General features: G+C 35.2%; 1 protein-coding gene across 7 annotated transcripts in view; it reads left to right on the top strand.

The window, feature by feature from the left end:
• Nucleotides 1–13,948, top strand: part of NAV3 (neuron navigator 3) — a 351,215-nt gene that overhangs the window by 251,812 nt on the left and 85,455 nt on the right. For all 7 annotated transcript variants that reach the window (XR_006886093.1, XM_046645942.1, XM_046645941.1 and 4 more), the window contains 2 exons: nt 12,827–12,959; nt 13,607–13,877. Coding sequence is in view for 6 of the 7 variants with exons in the window: in XM_046645942.1 (XP_046501898.1) it covers nt 12,827–12,959; nt 13,607–13,877 (404 nt within the window). In the remaining variant the exon portion in view is untranslated. The remainder of the gene's footprint in view (nt 1–12,826; nt 12,960–13,606; nt 13,878–13,948) is intronic.

The raw sequence follows: 13,948 nt of genomic DNA, 5'->3' as shown, positions 1-13,948 counted from the left end.
CTTGAGAGTAGCAGAGAACAACTCCATTGCCTGCCTCTCAAACCACCTGGAAAGGAGTTTCTCCACGTCTTTACATCATTTTCTCTGTCAGGCCCTTCTCTTTGCCCTTACCAAGTCCTGGGAAATTGATTTCTGCTCTAGTGATATAAATGCTCTCTGTTTGAGATGAAAGCCTGCCCCATTTGTCAAAGTCTCTCTTTGTTACTGGATAACACGTCTTTTCTCCTGTTTATGTTTTGAGCCTTTTCAACTCCTGTAAATCCCCCACTGCTGACTATGCTAGGACTCAGTGGCCTCCCTCTTGCTTGCTTCTGTTCTGCCCTGACTCTTTCTTTTTGGATTTTCCCTGACTCCACTTTGCCTGGCTGAAGTGAGAGCTGCTCCATTTACCAACCACTGTTCCATCTTTTTAAGTGTCACCTTTTCTGAATCCTCACTTCCTGCTGGGTGGGACATAAGGTAAATCTGGGTCAGATATTATGGTCCACGTTTAGCAACAAAAATCTATGGACTGAAATCTTTATCTGAAAGGAAACAGAAATCCAGTGGAAGTTACTAAGCAGGCTCGGAAACACAGAGACCAGGGTGTGGGAGGTGAGACAGTAGGCTGGGAGCCGCTGGCCATGTTTCAGACCTGGAGATAGTTTAGGCAAAACATCAGCCATGAGACTGCCTGGGAAATCTCAGGAAACAGACACCTGGCCAGGGTCGTGTCATCGCCTCACCCTTGTTTTTCAGATTTAATCCTTTCTCTATTAAGACAAGTTAAATGTCATTGTTGTATTTTTTCTTCTCTTCTATTTCCATGCATACAATGCAAGGAGATGGCAGTTGGCTGTTTGTGATCGGAAATATAAATGGCCATTTTGAAAGTGTGCCAGACAGGATCTGCTGAAAGTTTTCATTGTTACTGCTGCCATCTGTTGTTCTTCAGTGCTGTGATGTGAATTTCCTGGCAAACATCTCTCTGATTCTGAACTATCTTTCACCCCCTTCTAGAGATAGCTGCTCACTGGAGTGGCTTTTTTAAGGAACGTTCTTTAACATGGCAGTGTTTTGAATCTTTTAAAATGGAAGAATTTGGAATATTCTATTAGAACATATTTTATATATCTCAGAGAAAAAATATTTCTTCATTGTTATAATATTTCCCTCTTAAAAATAAAAAATATTTTATTGCGTTCTTGTTAGTTTAACGTATGCTATTTCAGGCAAAATAACACACAACAGATTTCTGTTTTCAACCTTGTTCACAGTTAGGTCTGTAGTGAAGTGGTTGAGCTTTATCTAAGCCCTTTTATTTCTGCATAACTTTTCTCTTTTCACTTATCCTTGAAATTATAGTAATTTGGGTACTTACATTCTTCTGAAAGAGATAGCTAATGCCAAAAATATTTCAAGAGACAAAGAAGGTTTTTGAGACGGGAGACAATTTAGCTGAAGATTAATAACTGTGATTGTTATTTATTAAGTAAAATGCCTATAACTAAAAGTTCAGATATATAAAATATCTGTGAATTTTCAAAAGTAAGAATTACACATTTTCTACATTAAAGTAAAAGTTGTGTCTCTATGATACTTTATTGATTTCTATATTCTCAGGATCTGCCATAATGATACCACTCAATAAATGTTTCATGCACTAATAAATGAATACAACTATGCGTAGTAATTTTTTAAAATAATACCTAATTTCTGTAATTTCGAGAAGGTTTTTAAAAGCCTTCTTCTTAGTTAAATATATATGTTTAAGTTGTAGTCTTCCTTTAAAAAACAAACAAACAAAAAGTCAAGGGCTTGGCCCCATGGCCTAGTGGTTAAGTTTAGCATGCTCCACTTTGGCGGCCAGGTTCTGTTCCTGTGCACAGACCTACACCACTCATCAGCAGCCATGCTGTGGCAGTGACCCACATACAAAATAAAGGAAGACTGGCACAGATATTAGCTCAGGGCAAATCAGCCTCAGGAAAACAAAACAAAACAAAGCCCTCTGAACATCCTGATAGTTAGAACGGCATGATATTACTGCAAAATTCAACAAAGAGGTCAGTGGAACACAGTGCACAGTCATTAAAAAGTATCCTAATATATATCGTATATTAAGACTTGATAAGTGAACCATAATAATAAATAGAAAGGAATCGTTATTAATAAATGGTCTCAAAGAAATTCACTAGCTGTTGTAGCAATTTTTTAAAAGAAAGTTTCTCACCTTACCATAAAAATAGAATGTAAAAGGGAGAGGAGAAAGAGAAATCAAATTACATATGCAAAATTTCTTGGGAGAAGATATAGAAGAAAAGATCAATGCTTGACAGAATTGGCTAAAACATTTTTGAACCCTATACTTAAAAATACTGTTAACAAAAGTAAAAGCCAAGAAATAGATTGGGAAAATATTTGAAACAATTTCTAGTATGTATAAATCTAACATAAATAGATTTATTAAACTCCATTGGAAAAATACACAGAGGACATAGACAATTAATGGATGTAAAAATAGCTAATAAACCTATAGAAAACTCAGTCTCACAATTTGATAAATATAACTTAAAACTACAATAAGCAACTATTTTAAATTTCAAAATTTTTGATTTACTGAGGGGAACCACATTAGCTGGAAATATTCAGAGTTTTGTAAAATTGACACTCTCAGATCACTGGCAGAAGTATAAAATGATGTTTTATGCAATTTTTATGCTGCATCTGCAGTGTTTCGGATGTTTATATCCTATGAATCACTGATTCCTTTTCTGAGAATTTATCCTAAGAAAATAATCATAAATGTAACCTAAACATTTGTATACAAGCATATTCATTGCAGTATTATTGACAATAGTAAGAAAATTGTAAAATACTTCATGTATCCTAGAACAAAATGGATGAATATGTAATAGTTCATGTTATATAATTACGTAGAAGAAATTTTAAGTATCTTAAAAATCATTATAATGTAATATAAAGTGAATGAATAAGGTACAAATATTAGGATCAGCAAGGTCTCAACCAGGTAAACTTGCATATGTGTGTGTGTAATGCGTTCAGAAAATGACTGGACAGAAATCATCAAAATGTTAATCGTGGCTACTTCTGGTTAGGGTTACAGATGATTTACTTTGTCTCTTTTATGTATTTCTGGGCTGCCTAGTTTTCAACAATGAACATGTGTTGGTTTTTAAATTAATATAAGATATAAAAATGATACCAAATGGACCTTAATGAATCCTTGATTTAACTTTCATGTGTCACATGTTATATTTACAGCTTATCACTAACAGAATTCTTTAAATAAACTTGAGCATATTTCAACCATATAACAGCATCACAAAAATGAACATTAGAATAAACTAGCAAAACCATAATAAGCATTGTTCCAGTATTGTGTTTCAGCAAAATAATTTTTGATAAGATTATTTTGTCTCTTGTGATTTTAGTGCATATAAAAAAACAAAAATAGATGTTTTCTATCTTCCTCAGATATCATTAAAACAAAAAATCTGCCTGACTGCATACATTCATTTCAAGCTAACATCATTCATCATTTAACCAAATCTACCTGGGGCTTTTTTTTTAAATAAAGAGCAGGAGCTTTTCATTTCTTATTTATCTTACCCTATCTGATGCCACAATAGAATAACTATAAATCTTAATTATTTGCTTTCTAGAGAAAAGAAAAGGGAATGAAAAGGTCAGTGCACAGAGTCTGTTGATTGCTCTCCTTACCCAAATCCACGTGGTATTAATGTTCATCTCTATAAATACTTCATGGATAAATATACAGCATTTTGTACACACTAAAAATAATGAAAATGGAAAGACTTTAACCTTATGTTTACATGAATTGCCAGATTATCAGGAGTTACACACTTAAGCTATGATATGGTAAACTCACATAGGCCTCCCTTGATATATGAAAATAGTGGTACTAAGTGCAAACAGAGCATGGAATTAAAATTATGTTTTGAATCCTCTTGGTAGATTCTTTTCTTTACTTTTCCAAAAATCCATTCATGTTTCTATTGATAGTGGAAAGTATACAAGGGGTCCAGAGTCTTTTTTTCTCTTTCACCACATTCCACCTAAAAGGAAAACTTCTGTTTTCTATACACTGTACTCACTGAATACTTCCGACACCAAATGTTTGAGTTTTTGCCACAGCAATCAATTCTCTGACACTGGGTGAATGTCCTACAATTCAACTCAATTCTGGCACTTCTACCTGGAATTAGCATCAGATCTCACAAGTTAAGGGCTCAGTCCCATTAGACTGTTCCTATGTCAGATGCCACTTGCAAGTCCAGACCGCCTGTATTTCTGACTGACTGGCTATAAATTGGGGGTTCCCATGACCCCCTCCTCAGGTTCAACAATTTGACAGAATGGCTCACAAAATTTAGGGGAACATTTCCTTGTATTTACTGGTTTATTATAAAGGATAGTACAAAGGATCCAAATGAACAGCCAATTGAAGAGGTACAGAGGGCCAATCCTCCTCTTTTTTCCTCAAGGAAGATTAGCCCTGAGCCAACATCTGTGCCAATCTTCCTCTATTTTTAGTATGTGGGATGCCACCACAGCATGGTTTGATGAGTGATTGTCTGAACCCACGAACCCTGGGCCACCAAAGCACAGCATGTGAACCTACCCATAATGCCATTGGGCCAGCCCTGGAAGGAACTATTTTTAAAAACTACAGTAAATATCATATACATTTTATAGGTTGAAAGGAAGTTTTTAACATAAAATCATTTTTAGTATATGGATGTTTTTATATACTTACATTTTTCTAATTCAATAGTCTCTTAATGGCTTGTTCTTTTTTTCTTGGTAATAAAATATTTTTCCAGGGGAATACCGAATAAATCTTTGTTGAAATACATACATTGCTTTCTATCAATGACCCTGAAGTAATGCAGAATTTACACTGCAGTGGCTGCAGTGCTCAAACGTGACAAGTAGTGTTCTGTGTTTGCCAATAAAAAAGGTACGGCATCAGTCTATGTGGTTTTGTGCTCTTTTAGTTTTGAGAAGATCATTGACTTAACATATTGGTACCAAAGTGCAAAGCCGAGACAGTTGATTCTCTGTATTTTTTTATTATTATTGCAAACGTGATTATGTCCCAATAATATTTTTAAAGATATCTGTCTCCTTATGTATATTATTTAAATTGCCATAAACAATGGAAATGGAAAACAAAGCTATCCTGAAATGTGATAGGACTTTTTTCAAGTGGTGCCTTCATTTTGTTATGCAAATATTATTTACTTTTCCCTTTAGAAACAAGAAGCATATCCAGAAGTTTTTACATAACGATCTCATGGATAGCTAAGATTACTTCATTTTTCTTTTCATGAAATAATTATTGTTTGTCTTAAGAAATATTTAGTAAAATCCTTAGAACTTGTACTTTATAATATATTATTATAATGTTTGCCAATTTCTAGGTTGGAAGAGAACAAATTTTTTATTTGGTATGTCTTATCTCATGAGAATTTTGACATTGGACCTCTGACGTGCCGATGAAATTTTAGGGGTTTGTACCCTTTTCTTCCAGCTTCTAGATTTTTTCTATTCCTGCTGCCTCACTCATACCTTAAAAAACTCCCCACTTTATAATAGACATTTGTGTATGAAATGAAATGAAAATCTCCACATTTGTCTAAGTGTCTGACAGTGCCTATAAACATCTCGTGTAAGATACTGTATATTTGTTGGATGTCTGCAGGTCTCAAGCACTGGAGTGAATACTTTACATTATCTACATTATTTACCAATAGCAAACTTGACCTCAGAATTTGTGTTTAAATCATATATAAAAAATGTTGAATTTGCTTGACATTTAACTTTTTGTATCCCTGAAGTTCTTGAAAATGGAACCAAGGATATATGAGCTTTAGTCTAGAATTCAGAGTGAATGAGGGTATGGTGGGGGACGAATTTAGGCCTTGGTTGAAGACCTGTCTAATAAATCAAAGTGATGTCTAGAGGACTGAGACATAAGTGGGAGTGGCATCCTGGAATCTAAGGCAGTGTATAGTAATCTATTTATGGTTAGTGATACAGAGTCCAACTGTATGATTACTCTCAGCATTAAGAATTGTGTGTATATCATATGGATATAATGCATGAGAGAGGGGCACATGCTGGCAGCCGGAGGAAGCACATTATGCTGTTGGAACACTATGGCATCCTCAGGCCCTTGTTCTGTGCTCTTCCAACAGCATTGACCTAAGAACACTCAGATACTGACAAATATTATAATATCCATGGTTACATTTTGTAAATAGCCAAATGGTATATAGTCAGGACATTCAAGAGATACATAAACATTGTTTATATGGCTAGTTCTTATTTTAATAAAACAAGATAATGAAGTATATTGTTAAAAGTTTAGGACTAAAAAGATGTTTTTATAGAAATCTGAAATAATATCACCTTAGTAGACAGCGTTCTTATGATTGTAGTTGAATTAGAGTTGGAACAGAGTGAATTTAGAGGAATCAGTAGTAATAAGCATGTTCATGTGTGTCATTAATAGAATATTTATTCAGCTAGCAAATTGAGACTGAGGTTACTGTTGAATGTATAAAGCATAGGAATTAGTTACTTGTTCAAAGAAAATCTCTGTGTTTTATATGTGTGTGTATAAGTAGGACAGTTGATCTGGCAATATGAGCTATCAAAGAGCATGATTGAATTCCTGCTGTATGGAATGCTACGACACTAGAAAATAGGAATGTAGTGAAAAGTTACCTACAAACAGGACTAGCATTTTCCTCTGAGATTAGTTTTAAACCTGACAAATTATTTTAACAGTTATTTAGTTAAAATTTCAGAATTCCTCATCATAAAAAGGAATAAAAGACAGAAAAGGAAAAAAAAAGACCTTCTAAAGGTAACACACTTGTTTTTGAGCAGACCTGCTTCTGAGTGTGAATCCAGAGGTAAACAAGGGGCCAGAGCTACAAATGCACTACAGATAAGTAAAACAGATCCCCGGCCCAGTGAATTGTTGAGCACTAAACATATAAAAAGGGAAAGACATGCCAAAACAATTATTTTCCTATTAGAATATTTAGTAATCTAATGGTGTATCCTAATTGTAATTTGTCAACAGATTAATTGGCTACATTCTTTTCTTTACTTTACATACAGTAATTTTTTTTCTACTCTTCTGAGTTTTGACATATGCATCAACTCATGTAACAGCCACCACAAATCTTCCACCACTCCTAACCACTGCAATCACTGATCTGTCCTACGTGTCCATAGATTTGCCTTTTCTAAATGCCACACAAGTGGAATCTATGCGAATGTTCTTAACAGCTTTATTCATAGTATTTCAAAACTGGAAACACCCCAACATGTAAATGCAAGCCATGTGGATAAGGTAAAGCAGATTTGTAATTTATTGTGCTGTCCTAGATTATTGATAAAAATTTAGCAGAGTGATAGAACCGTAACTTAGAGGAGAAAAGGAGTGGCCCTTTTATAAAGAATATAGTCAAGAATTCCTAGCACATCTAAATGAAATTAAAAATGAAAGGATGGAGAAAATATGTTAATGAGATTTGAGACCTACTACTTAGAGCTAATTATGTGAGTAAATTATTTTTTCTAGTAATAAAAACCTATTTTCTATGCAACTTTTTCAATTTAACTAAACAGGCCATAAAGATTAGTAGCATCCTAGCCAGGGAGAATTCTGGTATCTACAAAATCAAGGATGAAAGTAAAAATCATAGAACTTTAAGATTAGGAAAATAATGTCATCAATCAAAATTTGCTTCGTTAAGATTGCTTAGCAAAGAAATATGTTGAATAATTCTTCTCAAAGTCTACATTTTTTATTGGATTCAATCCAATTTAACATCAGATAGAAGTAGCATTTTCAAAAGTAAAATGATTTCATTTTTTAACAAGCATCTACTAGTCATCTATTCAATAGCACACACCATGTTATTTGCTATGGTTATAAAGACAAATACAACACGGTCCCTGACTTCGGGTAATTCAGATTATGACCAAGAATATAGAAAAGGCCCCCAAAATGGTTATAACAGGTGACATGTGCTACAATGTAGTGATTAATACAGACTTCATCTGATCATTCTACAATATCCCTATCATGAAGAAATTCTTCAGCTCTTTAAATAAGTGATAGTGGCTCTGTCCTGCCACACATTCAGCCTCACCTCTGCTACAACACTTAACGTTTTATATTATAATCATTTGTTTAAATTCTTGTCCTCCACAGTAAACACTGAGTTCTTCAAGGAGAGGAGCTGTAATTTATTCAGCACTTAATGAATAAGAACGGATACTTACTAATAGCTTTTATGCAAGGAAGGACAAGCATGGGTAGTGGAGATGTGGAACAAAAGCGTAGATGTGTTATCTGTAGCTGAGAAGGATTTTCAAGGATTAGAGACAACTTGACTAAGATGGAACCAAGATAGGCAGTAATACTAATATTTTATGGCAGAAGGATTAACAGGTAATGCCAATAACTGAAAGGGAGAAGAATTTTTAAAGAGAAATGATGCAATTTAGGAGAGTGAATTTGAGATACTGACAGGATGTCCTCGAGAAACTGTTCACTGCGAGGCTGGAAATAGTGATCTTGTAGTCAGGAGAGAAGTCTGGATTGGAGATGTGAATTTGAGTATCGTAATCATAAAGGGATATTGAAGTTGTAGATTAGGAAATTTCTAAGAAAGAATGTGTAAGATGAATTAAAATTAAGTTCTAAATATTGAGGAATTCAAGGAATCCCAAATAAGAGGGAAAAGTAGATTCTGAGGATGCTAGTGAGGTTCGCAAAGAGCCTATACAGGCTTGTCATGGGTATATTTCAAAAGACAAAGGGTGGAAGATGGGAGGCAGGGGAGCATAGTATTAACCAAGCTTTGGGACGTATCCTGGGTTCAAATCCCAGCTCCATCATGAGATCTTGGGTGCATTATTTAACCTACCCGAACCTCTTTATCTTTATAATGCCTGTCTCATAGATTTGTTTGAGGATTAGATAATATATATTAAGAAATTAGAAGAATAGGACACAGAGGAAGTCCTCAATTCATGGATGTATTGACCTTTGTGAAAGCAATTTGTGTAAAATATTAGGAGGGAGATCTTAGAATCCAGAGGAAGAAGAGAGAAATAACACTATGTCTTTGGAATTTGAAGAAAATTACTTCAGGATAAAACAGAATTCCCAAGTAGCCCTAGGAATCACCTGAGGTTAGATAACTAGAACCTATATGCATTCAGTCATTAAATTAGGTATTATACATAATAAAACATATATATATTATTATATTAGTCATTCTAATTAGTTGATTTTGTTGTCATTTTCCAAAATGGAGATATGGAGAAAACATATGTTTAATTAGTGTAGAGTTGGGACAGAGATGGACGACCACAAGGGTGGCAATAACTAGAATAGTGTACTGGTTAGACTATCACTTGAGTGATCCTTTTGTGCTAGCATCTTTGGATGCTTCATCATTTCGAAAAGAACTCAGTGGAGGAAAAGACACAAGAAAGCTATTAAAAATAGATAACAAGAACTAACTATAAATTAGATATAAAAATTAGGAATCAGTAGATTTTAGAGTGCTGAAAATGTGGAAGGTTGTGGTCCAAAAGTGAGATTGCAGAATTTGAGATCTTAAAGGTGAAACAGTTTGAGGAGATGGAAAAATGGAAAATATTATAAAATGATGTATAGAAGTGATTCTTTGCTTCCCACACAGCCCTGGGAGCCAGGAAAGTCAGAGTAGCAGTTTAAGTGAATACACTCGCTGTGCACCACTAAAAAGGCTCTAATGAAAGACTTTAATTCTGTGAATCCATTGTACCAAGCTAAATTTGGAAATTCATTCTTCATGTCTATGATATTATATTTGTTAGTTTGACATATTTTTTATTTTTCTAATGGGAGATTGAAACTTTATATCTTATTCGGTTCTTTCATTTGTATCATTTTAACCACAAAGTCATTGTGTTCATTTGAGACTTTTAATGGTTTTAAAACATAAGTGATTATTATGCTTCCAGTAAGAGTTGTTGCATTTGACTGATAGTCACTGATGCTGGGATTTATGTTTGTAGAAGCTATTGTTAGAAAGATTGATTCTGTCTTTCTTGCCAGAGAAATAATCACTTTAAAAGTACTCAGAAATTTTACCTTAGGTTTAATTTTACTCTTTGAATACTGCATATATTGTGCTAGGTATTCCTTAAAAATTCATTTCATATGAGTATGAAGATTACCTCTGTAACTGCCTTTCTCTTAACCTCAATAAAACATGAGACTTTACCTCCACATTTATGTATTCATCTTTGATCTAGACAATAGAAATTCATAGAAAATGTAGTTCTGTGCTCAGAAAACTCACAGGATAACGGTTCATTTAGACAGGTTTTTATAGATTTGCAGAACACTGTGTTAAATCCAGTCCTGTAAAGTCTGTGTGTAGTATTGTGGCAGTGCAGAGGACAGCTGCCTGACTCAACCTGACAGCACAGAGGGAAGGATTCTTCCTAGAAGATGGGACACTGGAACTCTTCATAGTGAGTATGGGTAAGTCAGATAGGCAGAGGGGTAGCTTGATCAAAGGCAGAGGTTGAAAACAACTTGATGGGATGGGGACTGAGAGCAGCTCTCAGTGCAGAATGTGTGGCAGGGGATGTAAAGAGTTTAAGCTAAACAGGTAGGCTAGGGGCACAAGATGGAAAGCCCTGTATGTCTTTTTAAGGAGCCTCAACTTTGCTTTAGACTAGTGGCTGCCAAAGTGTGTATATGTATATTTTTATAATTTATGTGCATGTGTTTCCATGAGAAGACAGTTAATGCATAATACAACATATGGAAGAACAAATTTAAAGGATATACTAAAGAGGAAATTAATATTTTGAAAATTATGAATGTATTGATAAAAATTCTTAGTCACAAACTACAGAAGCTACTTTGGCTAATTTAAGGAATTAAAGGATATTAGAAGTCTCTCTGAATAATCGGGGTGGTTGCAGAACAGGCTCTTAGCAGGCTCTTAGCCAACCACAGTCCCAGGGCGTTGCTGGGCTCCTCTGACCCTCGGAACTGGAGACTAGGTATCTGCCAGTGCTGGTAGAGGAGAATCAAGTGACTCTGCTACTGTGTCTGCCGGAAGATTGTTTTTCTCATTTGTGACTCTGGGTGCATATCATAAGCCCTGTGTTACATGCTGTATCTGTAAGGGAGTCTGTAAATGTGAATTTTTTGCAGTCTACCTTGGGAAGGTAAGACTCATAATGTGAGAAATTATCAAAATAAGATGTAGGGAGGGTATTCAAAAGATTTGAGCAGCTGAAGATGACAGATATTTGCAACATCATACAAAATACCCTTTTGCTCTCATTAAAAATACAATTATTGATAATATGATTTATAAATGTATTTGATAATCATGCTTTATGCTATCAGTAGCTAATATCTCGAGAAAAATAAACACCTGGAAAGGGATCATCATTAACAATATTTTCTATAAATTCAATTTCAGATTTTCTTTTTGATAATTGCTTTTCTAATTGGTTTCATATATGATCTCAATACATCACGATTATTCTGAATTTATGATGTGACTCATAGAGTACACATACCAGAGGAGGAAAGTGTCATTTCACCATTCCTTTGTAGTTTGCTTGTGATTTCATTATGGACATTCTTTTCAGTGTGTGGATTATTTGCAAGAGATTTTTTAAGCTGCTTGTCCATTTTATGAGACTTAGCTTTTGTCTATATCTAATATCCATATGCAATGTGCATGAATTCGATTAGTACTGTGTAGGTAAGCAACAGTACATCACAATAGACTGAGAACCAGCCCGTAAGTGAGAGAACCGTGATTCACCCTGCACACTGTGGAGCTCACATCTTCATTCAGGTTACCCTGCTCATCTTACGTTACTTCTGCATCATCTCACGGATTGACTGAGTGAGGGTCCCTATGTCTGTTCGTGAATAGCCTATTTTGTTTATTCTTATTTAGATTATAAACAAATATATTCAGAACTTCAGATATTTTTCTTATGCCCAAGCAGATTGCCTTGTGCACCCTGCAGGGCAGGTGAAATCCATTTTGGAATCTACTACTTCAGTAAAGAGAAGTCTTTGAAGAGTGTTAAGCAGAGGAGTGACATGGCCAGGTGTGAATTTTTGATCACTCCTGCCAGTTTAGTAGATGAAGTTGTATTGAGAAAGACCCGAGGCAGGAAGGCCAGAGAAGAGGAGATGGTGTCTTGTCCAGGAATCATGAGGTGTGGACGAGGGATGATACGATAGAAAGGACTCAGTATTCACAATTTGGTGAATGATTGAAAGTTGTTGCTGAAGTAGAAGAAAGAAGAATGACTTTCTGGTTCCTGAATAAAGCACAGTTGTTGTTTTTTTTGGTTTTTAATTTTTAGAGCACAGGATGAATTCTTACATGCTATGTGACTCCTGGTTGCTTTTTTCAGGAAAAAAAGTTAATCGGTAATGTTATTCTTTCCTGATACCATGCAATATTTGTAGCAGTATTTTCCTTCATTCCATAAATGATCCACAGGATCTGCTCTAGACGTGGATTCTTTGCATATATCAGATAAGGTTATTCTCAGGTTTGCACTCAAGTCTTATTAATATGATTTTCAAAAAATGGAAAGTGAATAATTTTTCATCATAAGAGTAAAAAAAGGGTTGTCTTCCTAGTACATGATAAATATTATATGGAAATATAGGAGACTTGCATTGTACATCGTGTGTTTAGTTCACTGCTGCTGCTTGTCTTGCCTTTAGCTGGGATGACAGCAGTTCGGTAAGCAGTGGTCTCAGTGACACCCTGGATAACATCAGCACCGACGACTTGAACACCACGTCATCAGTCAGCTCTTACTCCAACATCACCGTCCCTTCCAGGAAGAGCACTCAGGTGAGAATTGCCTTCCCTCTTTTTCCAGTGTGTCTGCCAATGTTTTCCCCAAATTATTTTATATTAGATTAAAATGTAGCACAACTTCTTAATCTGAAATAATTGCATAAACTGAAGCAGCTCGCATATATAGATATTTTCTATTGATTACAATCTGACCCAGGAAGACTTATATTGCTATATCTCTTTTTATAATGTTGATACATTTGTTTAGAGATGAAAAATTGTTTAAATAGTCTAATTTTGCATAGTTCTTGATTATTTTATATTGATCTCTGAAATACATCACTGTATCTCTTGAGAATGAGAAATCAAGAATGGATATTAGATAATTAAGATTTGTCTTGTCTCACTTTTCCTTGTTAGATTTGACATAGAAAATTTCTTTCTCTCTGGAGTGTTCAATTGGGGTTTTCTGCACATATCTATTCTGACATTCTCTAATCTGTGCAAGTGAGAATTATGTGGCCAAAATTAATGAAACTTAAATGAAGACATAGATAAAAATAGAAGAGTCTTTGGAATTCTTTTGAAATGTAAATCAGCACTTCTTTTTCTTAACCAGTTATCTGAAAGTACATGCCAGTGCCTAATTCACATTTCATAGATTTTCTGCACAAAATTTTTCTGTAATATTTTCTTCATAGCTGAAGACAGATTCAGAGAAACGTTCTGCAACGGATGAGACGTGGGATAGTACTGAGGAGCTGAAAAAAACGGAAGAGGACTTTGACAGCCAGGGGGATGGTGGTGGCAAGTGGAAGGGCGTCTCCTCAGGACTTCCTGATGACCCTGAGCAGGCGGGGCAGAAAGCCGCCCTCTCTGTTTCACAGACAGGGTCCTGGAGAAGAGGCGCGTCTGCCCACGGAGGAGCGCCATCGGGGCGGAAAGCTGGGCCGGGTGCACTCAAGACGCCTGGTAGGCTTGTCATCTGGCAACTATTAATGCAGAAGGGTTTTACTTTCTTCTTTCTGTTTGATCCTTGTTCT

Source organism: Equus quagga, chromosome 19 (assembly GCF_021613505.1).
Source record: "Equus quagga isolate Etosha38 chromosome 19, UCLA_HA_Equagga_1.0, whole genome shotgun sequence".
In the NCBI taxonomy this organism is placed as follows: domain Eukaryota; kingdom Metazoa; phylum Chordata; class Mammalia; order Perissodactyla; family Equidae; genus Equus; species Equus quagga.
Note: the sequence above shows the minus strand (reverse complement) of the source record. Positions and strands in the feature narration are given on the sequence as shown.